The sequence below is a fragment of the Carassius carassius genome, chromosome 41 (genome assembly GCF_963082965.1).
Source record: "Carassius carassius chromosome 41, fCarCar2.1, whole genome shotgun sequence".
Taxonomy (NCBI): Eukaryota; Metazoa; Chordata; class Actinopteri; order Cypriniformes; family Cyprinidae; genus Carassius; species Carassius carassius.
Genome location: NC_081795.1, coordinates 22926361 through 22943103, shown reverse-complemented (window position 1 = coordinate 22943103; position 16743 = coordinate 22926361). Strand labels below are relative to the sequence as shown.

General features: G+C 34.3%; 1 protein-coding gene across 1 annotated transcript in view; it reads right to left on the bottom strand.

The window, feature by feature from the left end:
• The window catches only part of LOC132122974 (beta-arrestin-1-like), a 29192-nt gene extending 12449 nt beyond the window's left edge, over positions 1-16743 (bottom strand). Inside the window, exon 1 of the mRNA XM_059533513.1 lies at positions 16284-16743. Within this exon, the coding sequence (XP_059389496.1) occupies positions 16284-16303 (20 nt within the window). The 5' untranslated portion in view covers positions 16304-16743. The remainder of the gene's footprint in view (positions 1-16283) is intronic.

Sequence of the window (16743 nt, the reverse complement as noted above, 5' to 3'; positions counted from 1 at the left end):
TTAAGTAAATCCAACGTTATCTTATCATCTCATGAAAAGCCACTAAATCTCAACTGCTTGATCGTCTCAAAATGTCAAATGTAAACCCAGCGATCTGCTAAATGTGACTTTGGTGCATAAAGACAAAATAAATTATAAATTATAAACTTTAGAATCACAATTTTCTGTATAGCTGCCTTGAATTAATGGCATTGTGAAAAGTGCTATACAAATAAAATTGAAATGACTTAAAATTTACTTGACATTTCTGATTTGATAAAACAGCCAAACAGCTACAAAAAGGCCACATTATCTGCAATATTTACTATGAAATTGTTATTAGTTTTTCTAACTCGCATAGCACAGGTATAGAAGTACAGTGTTTATTTTTCAAAACTTATTTTTATTCTTATTTGTTCATTTCTCTTTTACTCTGTAGAAAGACTGGCTGCCACAGTGGCACTGAAATAATAATGATCTCTCAGCTCCTCATCCAGAGTTCAGCCGTTCCTTTCAGAGGCAGGACCCTACAGCAAAACAACAGTAAATAAAGTTGTAAATCAGCCTTGCTGCTGTTGTGATGGCTTAATTTTTTAAAGGAACGCTAAGGCATTTTATCTGCTTGTATATGGCCTAAACAAAACAAAATTATTATAATTTTTTTCTTTCTGGACAAAGATTAAGGGCACCAACTTTTATAAACAACAATAAAAGAAATACATTTTCATTTTTTAGAATTTTAAATGGACAATAATCCAAACTCAATGACTAATCCAAACTCAAATCTACAAAGACATTGACTTTGTTCAGAATGAAATACCACAGTAGCACACTGCTTACTGCACAGTACACTAGGATATTTCCTGCACTGAATACGTCATTTTTAAATGGATTAACATTTCAAACAATAGTATGCTACAGTGCTAAATTATCTCAATTGTACCCAATTATCACTGTAAAAAAAACAAAACGGTTGTTTTCTTTTATTTTGATTTGTAGTCAAAACTCTAATTTAAAATAAAATTATATCTAAATTAACTAATCAGCAGTTATTTTAAGTATTATGACATTAAAGACAAATTACTCTAAATTACAAATAATTTTTTATACAGGAAAATTACTGTTTTTATATACAGTGTTTCTTCTGTTTTATTAAATTACAAACAAATGTATATCAAATTTAAAATAAAAAAAACCCTGTTATTAATACAATGACAAATCCATTTTTATGATAAAAAAGTCAAATGACTTGCTGCAACAGCTGCTAAACAAAAACCTTAAAGTAAAGAAAATATACTTATTTAAATAAGCGGACAACACTCTTAATTTACAGGAATTTTCTAAATTATTATGATCAAACATCTTCATTGTTAGGTAAATAAACAATACAAATAATAAAACAGAACATTAAACACTAACAGATCTCTCTAGATCGCAGAATCTTCACTGATTACAAACCAGTCTGACTTTATTTCATACAAAACAACTTACTACATATTAACTGAGGTTTAGATCTTGATGCTTTATTGAAAATAATAAAGCTACAGATGGACTTCAGATTGAGGGACAGAAAGGTTTCATTGAAACCATATTCATTTCTGCTTTGAAGATGAAAGTCTTGTGGGTCTGGAATGACATGAGTGAGTAAATGATGACAATTACAATTTTGGGGTGATTCGACCTTTTTAAATCTTCCCAATATGATAAAATATTCAAGAAGCAGATAAATAAATAAAAAAAACTGCTGCTGACATTATTCCATGTTCATTTGTGACATTGGAAATGGTTAGTCTAATCGAGCACATTGCATTTTGTGATAAAGTACCTGGTCAGTGTTTTAAATTGTAAGTATTAATTAACAGTGTTAATATCGTTCCTAAAGCTTCTGCTAGCCAAACAACTCTTGCTTCTAGTGATAGCCTACAGGCATGTTTGTTCTAGTTAAAGGGCTTCAATTAAATTACCCAGCTTTCCTCTCTGTTAAGTCCTAATGCTGCTGTAAGTTAGCCGTGGTGTCTCCACAATCCCGCAGGGCACCAGCATTTCCTCTCAACTTTACATCCTTATTAGAAAAGTGTCCTCATTAATGGACATTAGGCTTTCAGAGGAAGTATTTTGGTGCAATAAAGATGTGTGTAATGATGGAGATCTTAGCAGTTAGCAAAAAGCTGCTTACTGTTAAAGCAGTGAGTGTGACTCATTACAGTCTTCAAAAACACAAGTTTGTGGTATTTTTATGGCTTCTCCATTAGATAAAACATTTGAAGTGCTTTTGATGGCACTGATGTGCAACCTATTTTGCACAAAACAAAGTTGTAATAAATCTCAATATTAGCTTCATTATATTAACTCCAAGGGGGCCTTGTATAAAACAAACTAAGCTAAACAAAGCAAGACATTTACTATTTCTAACATGCAATACATAAGAATATTTCTAGTTAAGGAAAGCTATATATATATATATATATATATATATAATTTTTTTTTTTTTTTTTAGAAAATGTGAGTTTAAAAAACAAATAAATAAACATCACACTCTTTACATAATTTTACATGACTTTCCAATCTTTCATGATTTACTAAAAATAAAAATCAGTGGCAACAGTCAAACATTTGTGGTAGAAGAGATGTGGTCAGTTTTTACAGTCTCTCAGTTGTGTAACAACACTGTAAAAAATTACTGATTTTAACAATAAAAACTGAAAATGCTACAGTACAAACCTGTTAAATGGTTAACGGCAGAATTCTCTGCATTGCTTTTCAAATTTTGTTTGAATTTGATATTTTTTCTTTGAAATAACTATGTTTCTTCTTATTTTTTTCTTATCTGTTATGTTATTATACATATAATGTTGTTAAATTAATGTTTATTGCATATTTCAGTTTAAGAAATCTCTCCATGATGGTGTTTAGTGCTTGTGTGAATGTTACTGTGTGCACCTTCTATGTACCTTATTAATTAAAAGCTGATGGGCTTTGGTTCATCACGTGACTTTCTCATCACCACCTGCTTTTGGTGGTTACCAGTGTATTACAAAGGTACAGTTATAAGTTGGTATATTAACATTATATCAGTTAAATTACAGTATTAAACTGTAAATTTAAGGTAAAACCTTTAAAATTAAATGGTGTTGCCGTATTTTTACGGTATAATTCTCGCAACCACAGCTGCCATTTTTTTTACCGTAATTTTTACAGATTTTTTTTTACAGTGAAGCTTACTATTGCTGTTGTTGTAAACAGTGGGGTACAAAGGTTTAAGACCACTTGTTGAGATTCTTTATTTGCTTCTTATCTTTCCACATTCATAAAACTGTTTATACAAACAACATTTTACAAGTATACATTTGTAATAGTCTCTGAGTAATAAAATACATAAAACTGCTACTGTTATTATCCCTATATTGTCAATGCTAATATTCTTGTCTCTTGATAAATTGCAGATTTTTTATTTATTTATTTTTTCATTTGTAAGTCAGATAGCATCTGATGAATGAATAAATATAAAACAGTGACTGTCAGTGAAGTTTCACTGTTTAAGTTACCATAGTACAGCTGGCATTGCTTAAATAAAAAGAGAAATGTACCCTGAAAGCACAGTGGCATTCAGTGAAAGAGGGAAAAGAGAGAAAGTGGCATTCTCTTTTAAAATATAGTTGGCATGGCAATGAATAATGCCTTTTACCATTTCGTGCCATGCCTCTAATTAAATTGTTTTGTAATGCAAATGAGCATATTAGGGCACTGGCTTTATGTTGGCCAGGTCAGTGAGACACCAAGCCATTTAAAGCTGGGTACTGTTTCCCAAAGCACTATGTAGAATTGTTGCATGCAAGAAGCACTTAATTCTTATGGCAATTGTTATCTAAGTAACACAGAAAAATGTTTGTAAATTAATAAAGTCCTCTGACCACTCGTAAGTCCAATTGCAGTTTAAATGGGCATTTCCACTTGCAATATCAGATACAAAAAAAATAAAAAATAAATGACAAACAAAATTACAATCTGTGTGTTGCATTTGTGATTTTATTTTGAAATGTAAGGGTTCCTCTTCAGTCACTAGCAGGAATGTTAGTCAAGAGCCAAAAAGTCATGTCTTACCACCAAATGTCTTTTGGAAAAGAGTCTGTCTTCATGTAAATGAATGGCTCATAGAGTGGAGCCTTATATTACACTCCCTTAGCTCAGGCTTTGACAGCACAATAATGACAGACAGTGATTTAGATCATTTACAGCAATTACAGTGATAAATATTCAGTCTTTTCACACTAAGCTTTCCTTGGAGAAATACTGAGGAAATGATCAATAGGAAAAAGCAAGGCTCTTGAGTTACAAAATATTCATGAAGCGGAAAGGTCAGGATGTGAAATAAATGAGATTTGATTATAACTCGAGTTTCCTCATTATATTCTGACCTCTTTCTAAACTAGTTATAATAGTCTGAACATTTACAAGAGATGACCATTTTTAATACTCAGACCACGAACATTGGGGAAGCTACTTTAAAAAGTATAATAATTAAGGTGACAGCATCAAACTAAAACAGCATAATGTAATTTCTGCGCCTCTAGTGCCACTGAATCAAACCACAAAAATATTTCAGAAAATGCCCCCACCCTGTCACCCACTGATCGAACAACATATTCCCTGATCACACCATTGGATGAGTAGGTGTTGATGTATAGGACTAAACTTAAAACAAATAGGGGGATTTCTAAGCAACTCTTAGAATGGCTTACTTAAAGTGATTGTACACAAAAAGAAATTAAAATTCTGTCATCATTTAATCACCCTCAAGTTGTTCCAAACTGTATGAGTTTCTTTCTTCTGTGGAACATAAAAGGTATTTTGAAGAATGCAGGTAACCAAAAAGTTTTTGGTCCCATTAACTTTATTTTTTTTCTTCCTCACTCCAATGGGGACCACCAACTGCTTGAATACCCAAATTCTTAAAGGAGTCATTGGATGTTACATTCACTTTTACAAGGTGTTTGAACTGAAATGTGTGTTGCAGTGTGTGTACACAACCACTCCATCAGTGTTAATTTTGACTTCAAATTTTGATTTAGTTTTAGTCATAGTATTTAATATAGGTTTATCAACTCATAATATAGGTTTGATATTAAGGTTTTATCATGATAGACACTGATTTAACTGCTGTGACACACAACATACCTCCATGTTAAAATTAAATAAAACCACTTCGCATAAAGAACAAGAACATGGACTTCTTATTAATGAAATACCACTGGTTATATAGGCTAATTATGCAATCTTTATAGCATCTTGTTTACCATATTCTTCATTTCAAGCAGACATATTTATTTCTCTAAATAAATGTAGATTAATCCTTAGGGCTACTGAAGTTTTTCAGTCAAGAGCAGTGTGTGATTTTCTGTCTTTGATGCTTGATTAACATCAATGACTCGGACAATAGCTATTAAATTAGGCTGCTGTCCCTTTAAAACCAGATACACTGATGAAATGTACAAAGACAATGTTCTCCCTGCTGTTTATGTTCATTTAAAATGTAATCAACAGTGCTCATGTGAATACTTGTCAAAACGGACAATTCAACATAATTTTGTGCGTAATTCTCCATTTATGCAATGTGGAAGAGTATTCACGCGCTGTAAGACGCGCTCTCTGTGTGTGTATGCTTCAGTGTCTGTGCTCTGAAAACTGAACCCAAATGAGTTCTCTCTTGCGTTCGTCAGATTTATCTATATGTCTGCTCTTCAATCTAAAACGCATCAATTCTCTACAGGAGGACTTTGTTCACCCCCACGGAGCCGTTTGAGACACTTTTTGAAGTAATGCACTGAAACACCCGCTGAGTGCTATTAAACAGCTTGAAAGATCAAAGAACATTTTTAATATAACTCTGATTGGATTTGTCTGAAAGAAGAGAGTCATATACACCTCGGATGCCTTGAGGGTGAGTAATTTATGGGCTAATTTTCATTTTTGGGTGAACTAACCCTTTAAGGCATTATTGTTCTTATTAAAGCCATAAAATGTTTAATTTAACACTGTCATTCAGAGCTACAGTCTGCTCTATAATCTCATAAACCAGACTTTTTGAAATTGATAGTGTACTCTAGGTCTGTGGTTTTATACTGCTATAATATTTGAAGATTTCATATTATTGTATGGTAAGGTGAGTTTAACTTAATATGAAAATCACACAGCTTTAATGTGACATCAATAAGAAAAAGTATAATTTCATAGATATTGATAATGATAGTTGTTCATACTAAAATATGTATGAACTTAATACATGACCTAGAATATGTATTTTGCTAAATCTTGTCATTTTAATAGATTACATGAAAATTATAAAAAAATGTCACTGCTCCAATCAAGCTCAGTATGCTCTCTTTAAAGGGTTAGTTTACCCAAAAATGAAAATTATGTTATTAATAACTCACCCTCATGTCGTTCCAAACACGTAAGACCTCAATTTATCTTCAGAACACAGTTTAAGATATTTTAGATTTAGTCCGAGAGCTTTCAGCCCCTCCATTGAAACTGTGTGTACGGTATACTGTCCATGTCCAGAAAGGTAAGAAAAACATCATCAAATCGAACTGAATCGTTTTTAAACGGTTCACATCTCCAATAAGCATTAATCCACAAATGACTTAAGCTGTTAACTTTTTTAATGTGGCTGACACTCCCTCTGAGTTCAAACAAACCAATATCCCGGAGTAATTCATTTACTCAAACAGTACACTGACTGAACTGCTGTGAAGAGAGAACTGAAGATGAACACCGAGCCAGATAATGAACGAAACATTGACTCTTTCACGAGGGATATTGGTTTAACTCAGAGGGAGTGTCAGACACATTAAAAAAGATCTTAAGTTGGGAGACATGTGACATGAGTTAAGTGAACTAAGTCGTTTAAAAGTTGAGTAAACTCAAAAAAGCTGTGCAGCAAATTACCTTGTAATTTTAAGTTGTCAACTTTTCTTTTTTTACAGTGTTAAAATAATCAGTAGATTACTTGATTAGCAAAATAATCATTAGTTAAGTACTAGATTAGAACTGCATTGTTTTCCTTTTTGTGATTAAAAGACAAATATTTTGTATAAATAATTTCTTAAAGTATTTAAATCATTGTCTTTTTCTAGTGAACCAAATGTCTGTATTTTGTCTCACCTTGTGAGCTAAATGTATTGTCACACCCCTTATGTCTATGAGCATGAGTTCATAATATTCCAAGTGTATGACATAGTTTTCATTCTTTAGAGGTCAATAATATGTTCTTAAAAAAAAAATAAGCTTGAATGAGGAAAGCGATAACTTTGCCATAGTATCCTTTCAAATGTTAAAGTCGTTTATTAGAATTTGAAAGATAATAACAATATTGATTGATGAGTTACATCTGATTTTACTTCTTGAAAGTCCTGGAATTTTATTCTGATCTGTTTGAACCCTGTTTAAGTTACCAGTTCTTGGATGATTTTAATGTTTTAGTTGTTGTTAATTGAACTGAGTGTAGTTTTCTGTAGTAAACTGTCTTTGTATATTTCGTATTTTATATTAATATTATTTAATTTACCATTTTTTTTTAACAAAACAATTTCAGAAATTTCATGTTTTTGAATGAAGGTCATCTTGTACCCTGTCAAAAACAAAGCTAACGAGCAAAACTTATCAAAAGCATCCTAAACGTTACAACGTGTTTGCACCATATTTTAGTGAGTAACCTTTCTTATTATTGCTGTTTCAAATATCCCATCATATCTGTAGTCTGAGCCTGTCAGGGGCTAAAGGCAATGGCAGGTACGTTACTAGTTCGTTTCAAGGAAAATCATTTTCTTTTTTTGTTTGCTAAATAACCCTGTTTATGTGTCCGCCCCCACAACGGCCGGAAAAAAAAAAGATAAAGGCTCAGGATTTAATTTAATTTATTTATTTTTTGCATTAATCCCTGTGATTAAGAAAAACTGCAATATTTATTTATATTGCTAAACATTTCATATTAATAAAAGTGTAAATGTTGGTGAAATGTAACATTGTGGTGGTCTGACAAAGAGGACACAGCTGCTGAAAATGCCCCCTACAACCACACAATACAGATTCTGGCAAAAGCCAGGCAATTACAACTTGATTTATGTCAAAATTTTGGGTCACAGAAACACTGCACAGTAGACTTCATCACATGAAGTCATAAGTATTCAATCTTTTTTCAGAATAAAGAAACAAATACTCAGCATCTCTGACCTACATTTAGCCTCATTCAAATAAACCAGATTAGACTCTTCACCCGTGAAGGCAGAGGGAAAGACGTCTTGAGACACATCCAAAACTATATATTTCTTCAGTGATTATCCATTTTAATAAATATTACACAAAGCCTTCAGACTGAGAGATTATAGTGTTCATTTACATAACACCATGAGACCAAACCTGATTCAGAGAATATGAATAACTGTTAAGCTTTGAGAAAGGTTCTCAGATTTGTGATTACCTTAATTTATAGAAAGCTGTATTCAATTCTGTACCCACCAAAGCTGATTTGGCCATATATAGACACCTGGCATTTCCTAAAAGCATTAGATTGTGTGTTAACATAAACATGTCACAGACAACGGCTTCATGAAATTAAACCTGAGAGGCACCAGGAAGCTTTCAGCCCATAATGTGCTTTCTCACTCCAAGTTTTAATAGCAAGGGAACATACAGTAAGTGATTTCAAAGTGTATGTATGAATTTTTAAATATGGTGCATGCAAGAGTGTATGCAATTTTACTGTACTCTTAAGCTAAAGCAGCAGGACTGGCTACCGGTGTAGTTAACTAAGTTCATAATTTAGACCTTGTTCGGACTAAACTAGTTAATGTGTTCTCGCTCTAAAGGGTAGCATGTTCTGAAAGACTGCACTGGTTTCATAGAATTATTCTGAATGCTTACTAAATTAAGTAATAATTGACCCAAAAATGAAAATTATGTCATCATTTACCTCCATGTCGTTTCAAACACAAAGGAGGAGGTTGAGCATTCTTTTCTATAAAATGAGAATCAGTGGGGACGGATGCTATAAATCAAAAATGAAGATTAAATGTATCATAAATTTAACTCAAGCCATAAAATAGCATTATATGAGGAAAAGACATAAATTTAAGTCACTGTTGACTGTACATTGTCCATTTTGCTCATAACTCGCCTTATAAACAGAGTAACCGGTTGACAGAATGTAAAGTTTCGAGGAGGAAGTACTTGCAAGTTTACCAGGTTCCACTGTGTTCATTTGATGACAATGTATATACAGTACACTATCATGGCTGTCCAAACCTCTTCCTGGTCACTGTCTTAATTAAACACCTGAACTAGCTTCAGACTCACTAGAAACTTCTAGGTGAGTGTGAAGGTTGGAGCAAAAGTAAGACTGGACACCCCTGCACTACTGTACAGTGAATTCTCTTTTTCACAACTAAGATCGTAATATAAATAGCATCAAACACTGGCTTAAAGTTCAAACACAAGATGTACGTTTAACAACGCATTCCGCATTTTCACTGCATCTAAGAACAGGTTAAATCTGTGTTCAACTGCATCCTCTTCAACCCAGGCTCTAGTCCCCGGCATCTGAAGACACAGGATGTGCGGCACAGGAACAAAGAGCATGGGTGGGATCGTGGCAGGTGGGGGTTGACTGGGGGAGGAAGCGGAAGGAGAGATGACAGGCGCTCTCTGTTTAGCACGCTAAGCATGACTGCCATGCTTGCTTCACATGCAAGTCTTCATTGACTACATGGACATCAGTATCCATTCTCACAAGGAGGAAAGTGTAGAAAACACTTGCACACCATCCTAACAATACAGACTAACCACGGTCCATGATAAAATAGACTAGCATGTTTTCAGGTCTACAGCACAGCGAGAAGCTGTCTCACACTATTTGGCACTTGGCACTGCCTCGCTTTTCTTGACCTTCTCGACTGTAACAGACAGTGAAAATCGTACGATTAAATAATAAAAAAAAACTGCTGAATTTATTTTCATTCCAGAAATTTACTTTAAACTCTAAAAACAGATTTTAATGAACTAATTGAATTGATCAAAAATGAAATAATTAATTGTCTCTCACACTTTTAATGCAGCATGTTTGCTGAAAGACTTTCCTCCACACAATAAAACTGTAAAAACTGAATAAAACTTTTTTTGTCATCCAAAAAAGTAACACTGGACCCTTTAGGCATCATGGTGGACAGGCAGATAAATAATTATATTGCATTTTGCCAATTTTACACCGGTTGTTGTATTTTTTCAAATATAAATAATATATATGTATATACAAAAATGCTAATTCTTGAATCTATATACACACAGTCTGAAAATGATTTTTGTAATTGTAAATGAAACAGATTATTAGAGTATATTTTACACAAAAAAAATAAATAAATAAACATTTCAGTCGTTTTACTTCATAATTTCATGATTAATTCAATTTGTTACTTGCCATTTCTCTTATTTCTGAAATTTTCTAGCAATTTCTGAGTGAAAATTGTTTTATATATATATATATGTGTGTGTGTGTGTGTGTGTGTGTGTAATCAGTGGCTCATTATTTAAATATCTTTTAACCCATCAGTAAATCCTACAACATTTTAATCTTTTTTTTTTCTTTCAGTTTTTCAGTATGTATGTGTGTGTGAAATACACACACACACACACACACACACAGTTGAATAATTAAACAAATAAAATTGTAAACAACCTTCTGACATCCTGAAATTGATGATTAACATTTTCTCTAAAGGTTAAGCACCTCATTTACATCATCCTCTGCAGGCCGGAGTAAAGCGAAGCTGCCAAGGCTGAGAGAGAGATCAGCAGATCAAGACGATCACTGACTGACCTCTGCTCTAGTGAGTTGTGCTCATTAAGATAGCTAATCAGATTTTAAAGAAGAGAAAGCCATTCTCTAGTGGTCCATGAAAAAAAAAGAGAACAACTGGACAAAAGACGGGGAAGACAACCAGTTTATTGGCAGCTGCTTGAGACTATCTTGCTGTGCCAATAGATTTTGCTCACGGTTATGTCAGAGGCTTTCAGGCCAAATCAATAAATGAAGTCAGTGCTCTTAACAAACAGCGGTCGTGTCCTTTGAGATGGTGGGCTGAGAGCGAAGCCTTCCCCTCGCCACCTCCACTCATTCACAGGCAAACAGCTTCCAACCTTTATATCAAGGGAATAGAGGTGCTTATGCTAATCATCAAATAAAATGGAAGTGGTATTTATTGTGATTAGTCCATCTAAAATCTGCAGTTTAATGTGGAAATAAAACATGGATTAAAAAGATATTTGATGTACACTATAAAAAAAACTGGCAGCTGTGATTGCTGGAGTTTCATTGTACCAAATAGAGATTACAGACTGTGGTTGTTAACAATACATTTTAAAGTGGACATTCACCCAAAAAAGACAATTCTGTCATCATTTACCCACCCAGTAAATGACTCCAAACCTGTATGAATTTCCTTCTTCTGCTGATTGCAAAAGATATTTTGAAGAATGTGGGTAACCAAACATGTAGCCACTGAGTTTCAGCTTATGGAAGCTATGAAAGTCAATGGCTACTGTCAACTACCCACTGGGCAAAGTTACGTCCAGTGGACGTCTTTTTTATGTCTTTGCTGACATTGCAAAGACGTCCGCTGAGGAGCCAGAATGAAAGTTTTTGACGTCTTTTTTTAGACGTGTTCTGTACGTCTGATTTAGACGTTCACAGAACCTCCTTACAAGATTTAAAACTAGTTTAAAAGTGGTCAGTGGACATATTTTCAACATCATTTAAGGTTCATTTAGGCATAATTTATACTGTTTCTGGACCAAATCAACACTCTCATGATGCATTAGATTTAGAGTCATGTTATTTCAGTGTAATTTCCAGACACTGCGTTTGTCCTAAAGTCAAGAAAAAAAATCTTTATAAAATAATGAAATAAATGATGATTGAGCATGTGTTAAAATCAACTGCAAATCAAAGACATTAAATCTCTGAAGAACTCAGCTGAGGAGGATCAAACTCAGTGGACGTCTTTACATTGCCCAGTGGGAAATTACCACTTTCTTCACAATATCTTCCTCTGTACTTAATAAAATACTTTTAATTTGTTTTGGTAAGTGCATGTGTCTTATTAGCTGTAAATGATTGCAAATATTTTTTTTTTTACATGATTTTATTTTTTTGTATTTTATAGTGCATTTATGTGAATTGCCTTAAATATTATACAAATTGTAACCATATGGTAAGGTACAATAGAATTAATCATTCAAAAGGCTGTAGCATTTTTACAGTTCAAATTATGTTATACAGCGCACATTAACATTTGTGTAATTTTTCTTTTTGGTAAGTATATGTTTTGTCTTAAGATAATAGTTGTACTTTTTAAATTAGAAGTATACTTTTTTTTACGTATTATATATATATTTTACTACATTTACACATCTTGTTAAATAACAATTTTTAACCATAGGATAATTTAATTACTTAACAGGGAGTTTTTACATTGTTTTTCAGTTCAAATTACTAATATTAATTCCACCATACATTACACAACATTTTAATGTGAAGACTTGATGTTTAGCTTGTGTCCAACACGAAACACTCCTGAATTCTGGGAGCAAGACCTGCGTACAGTATGTTTGTGTTTCAGCCGAGGGAAAAGCTGAAGACCACAAACTTGATGTTTCCTGGCAAATGACGAATCTAAAGGCTTCCTCGTGTCATGCAGGTCAAAGGTTCCATGAAATATATCCTGCAGTAGGACACATTTGATGATAAATTTGTGTCAGTCATTCTGATGTGTCTGAAGACTGTTCACAGCCACTAAGGCATTGCCTGTCTGACACTGTTGCGTGACTAAATAAAAAAAAAATTGTTGCATTGATTGTGCATAAAACTTTATGACTGACTAAACTGAGGGATTGTTATTTAAGAAATAAAACACATTTGAACGTATTTCTACACCCAATGTGAACTTTCTATTTGTGAGTTTGGTTATGGGTGGCTGAAATTCCCAGCCTTCATGGAGAGAGATATCTGATATATTCAAATAACTGTTTGTTGTTTGTTAAGGCTTGAGAAGTCATGCCACATATGAAGTGTGATATGATATTTAAGATTAAGTCACTTATCAGGTAGAATATAGCAGTTTAAGTGTTATTCACCATGAATAAGTACAACATACAAAAATGACACCAACAAAAGCATTATAGGTTTAAAGACGTGCCATCTATTATTGGATTACATATCAATTGAATTTGCTTACAGCTGCCTCTTAATGGACCACGCACAACTCATCCTAGACACTGAGACTGTGATTCAAGCGGTCATACGCATCAAGGGAGATTCAGATTGGCAGGAGAATTCAAAAGGTACTGAAGAGCTCTGTGATAATCACACAAAGACGCTTGATGCAAAAACATAACAATCATTCAAAATGAACAATGGATCAACATTTAATAGATTCCAAGTGTGGGCAGCACGAGTTGGACGCCAATCCTGAAATCACTGCACAGTAGATCCATAACAGAACAATTGTAGGCTTTTGAACTAAAAAGCATTTTAAGTAACAATAAACCATTAAAAGCTATAAAGATTTTAAACTTACTGCCCCGGGAACTCAGAAATCAACTCTGAATTTGAAAAAGCACATCAGTGCTGACAGCTTGATACCATCGTAAATCACAAGTTTTGATGACACCAAAACTTCAACTGCCAGTTAGGTCTGAGGCCTAGTTGGTTCAAAAGTAAAACCAGGCTGATAATGCAGATCCACAGATTCTCACTGGTTTGTATGAACTTTTGGCTCTAACTGTCAAAGAATTGACATACACTGTAGGGACAATGGGTGCATGGGCCTTCCACTTCTACATTATGATGTGATTAACTCTTATTTTATTTCTGTCTTTATTTCTTTGTCAGTTTTAATATAAGGACGGTAAATAGGTTATCCTGGGTACTCCAGCATTGGCCGCTAGCCAGTAACACATCATTAGGATCTCAGCATTAGGTGACCTATCCAGGTGAACTCAAACAAAGCAAGTAAGTATGTGTAAAATAACAAGCATCATTCCTAACTTGGGGTTCACCACATGGGATTCACAATGATTCATATAGGACAACATTTTCTTAAAATGCCAAGCTCCAATCTGTTGGGGTTTAGAACTTACAGGTATTTATCAGTCTGCCATGAAAAATAATGTCATAACCAAGAACTCTTAATCTGTCACAATAAGCACTTTCAAGAAAGGGCTAATCACTGTCATTTCCAACTGGTGCGAGATTCATGTCATTACATCTTTGAAAGATGTTTAAGAATTGTTAGCAAATAAACAAGATATTATTGAGCAGTTATTCTGCTGTTCTCTGAGATTCACATTTTTATGTGCATCACATTACTTCAAGGGATGCTTTTTTTGGTCTGATGGGACCGATCCAAAACGATCCTCTACATTATAGTTGTAAGTATTAAGCTTAAAAAAGAAAAGAAAAAGGTTCACCTCTAAGCCCACCCTAAACATAAGCAGATCGTACAAACGGGATTGTATGAATTCATACAGTATTAGCCACCTAATTCACTAATTACACTAAAACAGTCATGAGAGTGTGTTAGTCGCATCGTTCTTCATTCAGCACATTGCGATCAGTTACAAGTCAGCGGAGTAAAACTCTCTCCAAGATGTTCCAACGTTCCCATTCTCTCTTGCTTAAGATGACCATAACGGCCTGTGCTTTTGTTTAAAAGGGATGTATTTCGCTGGAGTGTATTGGTAATTCTGAATGGTGAGGTACTCGCAATCGAGTGTCTGCTAGATGAGAGAAGAAAATGACTCTCTCATTATGGACCATGGTTCCACGTGACTCTGTAAGTGATGCTGCTTTAAAAGCCAAACGTGCCCAGAATATTTGGTGACACTCTGCATTGGAGTATTTCATATCACTGCAATCAAAGATGATTAAAACTTTGGACTATGTATTTGTAACATCATGTCTTTTTACATATTTAAAATCTGCAAAGTGCATTCTGTAGAAAAACACTTATAGTTTACATGTATGTAGCAATAACTATCAAAAATGCAATGTTTTAGTATCACAAATATAAAGAAAGTCATAAGGATTTGAAACAAAATGTGTTAAAATATATTATGTTATAAATTATATTATAATGTTAAATGAACTATTCTTAAGTGGCTAAATATTGACCAGAATAAACAGTAATGTATAAAAGACGTTATGCTGTCAGTCTTTTGAAAGTAGGAAGTTTAAGAGGTTTTATTAATATTAATAAGGGGTACTAGCTCAATGATAAGACACATGGTAACAAAGTGTCTCTTTAAGAAAGACGGCTCCATCATAACTCACAGGGTTATACATCTCTTACTAATGTACAATAATACTGCATAAGCACCAATTTGGATTACTCAGAGAACCTATCAGTAAACAGTTCTTAACATAACATTTGTTTTCTAAGTGTAAAGAAAAATTTGGACCTTTTTATCATCATGGACAACTAACTTTTTTGTATAAAGAAAAGTTTCCACGTATGCTAAAGAGTCTTCAAGGAACCATAGATGCCGAACAACCTTAACTTTTAAGGGTGTAGATGATTTTGAAGAGTGAGATGATCAGTCATGTCATAAAGCTGTGTGCTTTCACAGTCCTGCTGAGAGTTTTGAATGTCCTGGTCAAAGGTGCTCTTGTGTGAAATGTCAAATATCAATGGAAATGTTGCTATGCCAAGGCAGTGTGATACCTCCACCTCCCTCTAAAGCCTTCCCAGAGAGAAATGAAGCAAATGAACAACAGATGAAACAAACAGGATATATTTATGCAGTGGTTTCTGATGGCTTGCAGGTCTGTTTCTGATTGGGTCACACAGAGGGGATCAAAAATGCAACTATAGGCTTGCTAATTGCCCATTTAGCATAGCACATAGGCTTATTTGTAGTACAGTGCATGTGCTCATGAGGGCAGGGTCAGATCCTGCCTGTGTCCCAGTCTCCCTTCACTATCCTGTCTGGTGTCTTCAACTGACCTAAATACAGTTTAAAAGATGAACTAATCAGAACTTATGCTGAAGACCTCGGACATCTCATCCATTTACTTAAACATAGTCTGAGAATGGACAGATGTGCACTGGGATGCAATACTGACTGAGCCACTGTGATGCAAAAGATCAATTACATCTAGAACAGAAGATAAATAATAATAATAATAATAATAATAATAATAATAATAATAATAATGTCCTCCTTAACCAGCTAGTCCGTCTGAAACAGCTTACCTTGTGCCTTTATCAACCATCGCGATGGTCTGCGTGCGACAGAAAAACTTCTGCTGTCGGAAGAAGATGAGAGAGGGTCGCGAGAGAAGAGAGGGAGATGGAGCTGAGCGGAGCGAAAAGAAAAATGAAGAGGCAGGCTGAAAAAGAGATCGTTATAGAGAGCCGCTGTCACTTAAGCAGCTCTCCTCGCGGTTTGAGCGTTTTCCAGATGAATCCAATTACAGGAGCATCTCCTCAGCCGCCTGCCAACAGACAAACCTCGCGCTGCAGATATAAAACACGCACCAGCCGCTGATTCCGCGCTGCTTTCCTGCGCCGCTCCGCTTTAGGGGTCCTTCAGATGGGAACGTAATCAACAACAAACGCAGTTTGGAAAATTCTAAGGCTTAAGAAGCTTCCGTTTGCTATCCACACAATCTAGCAGAGCTCTTCCGCCGTCTCTCTCTCTGGAAGTGTGTGT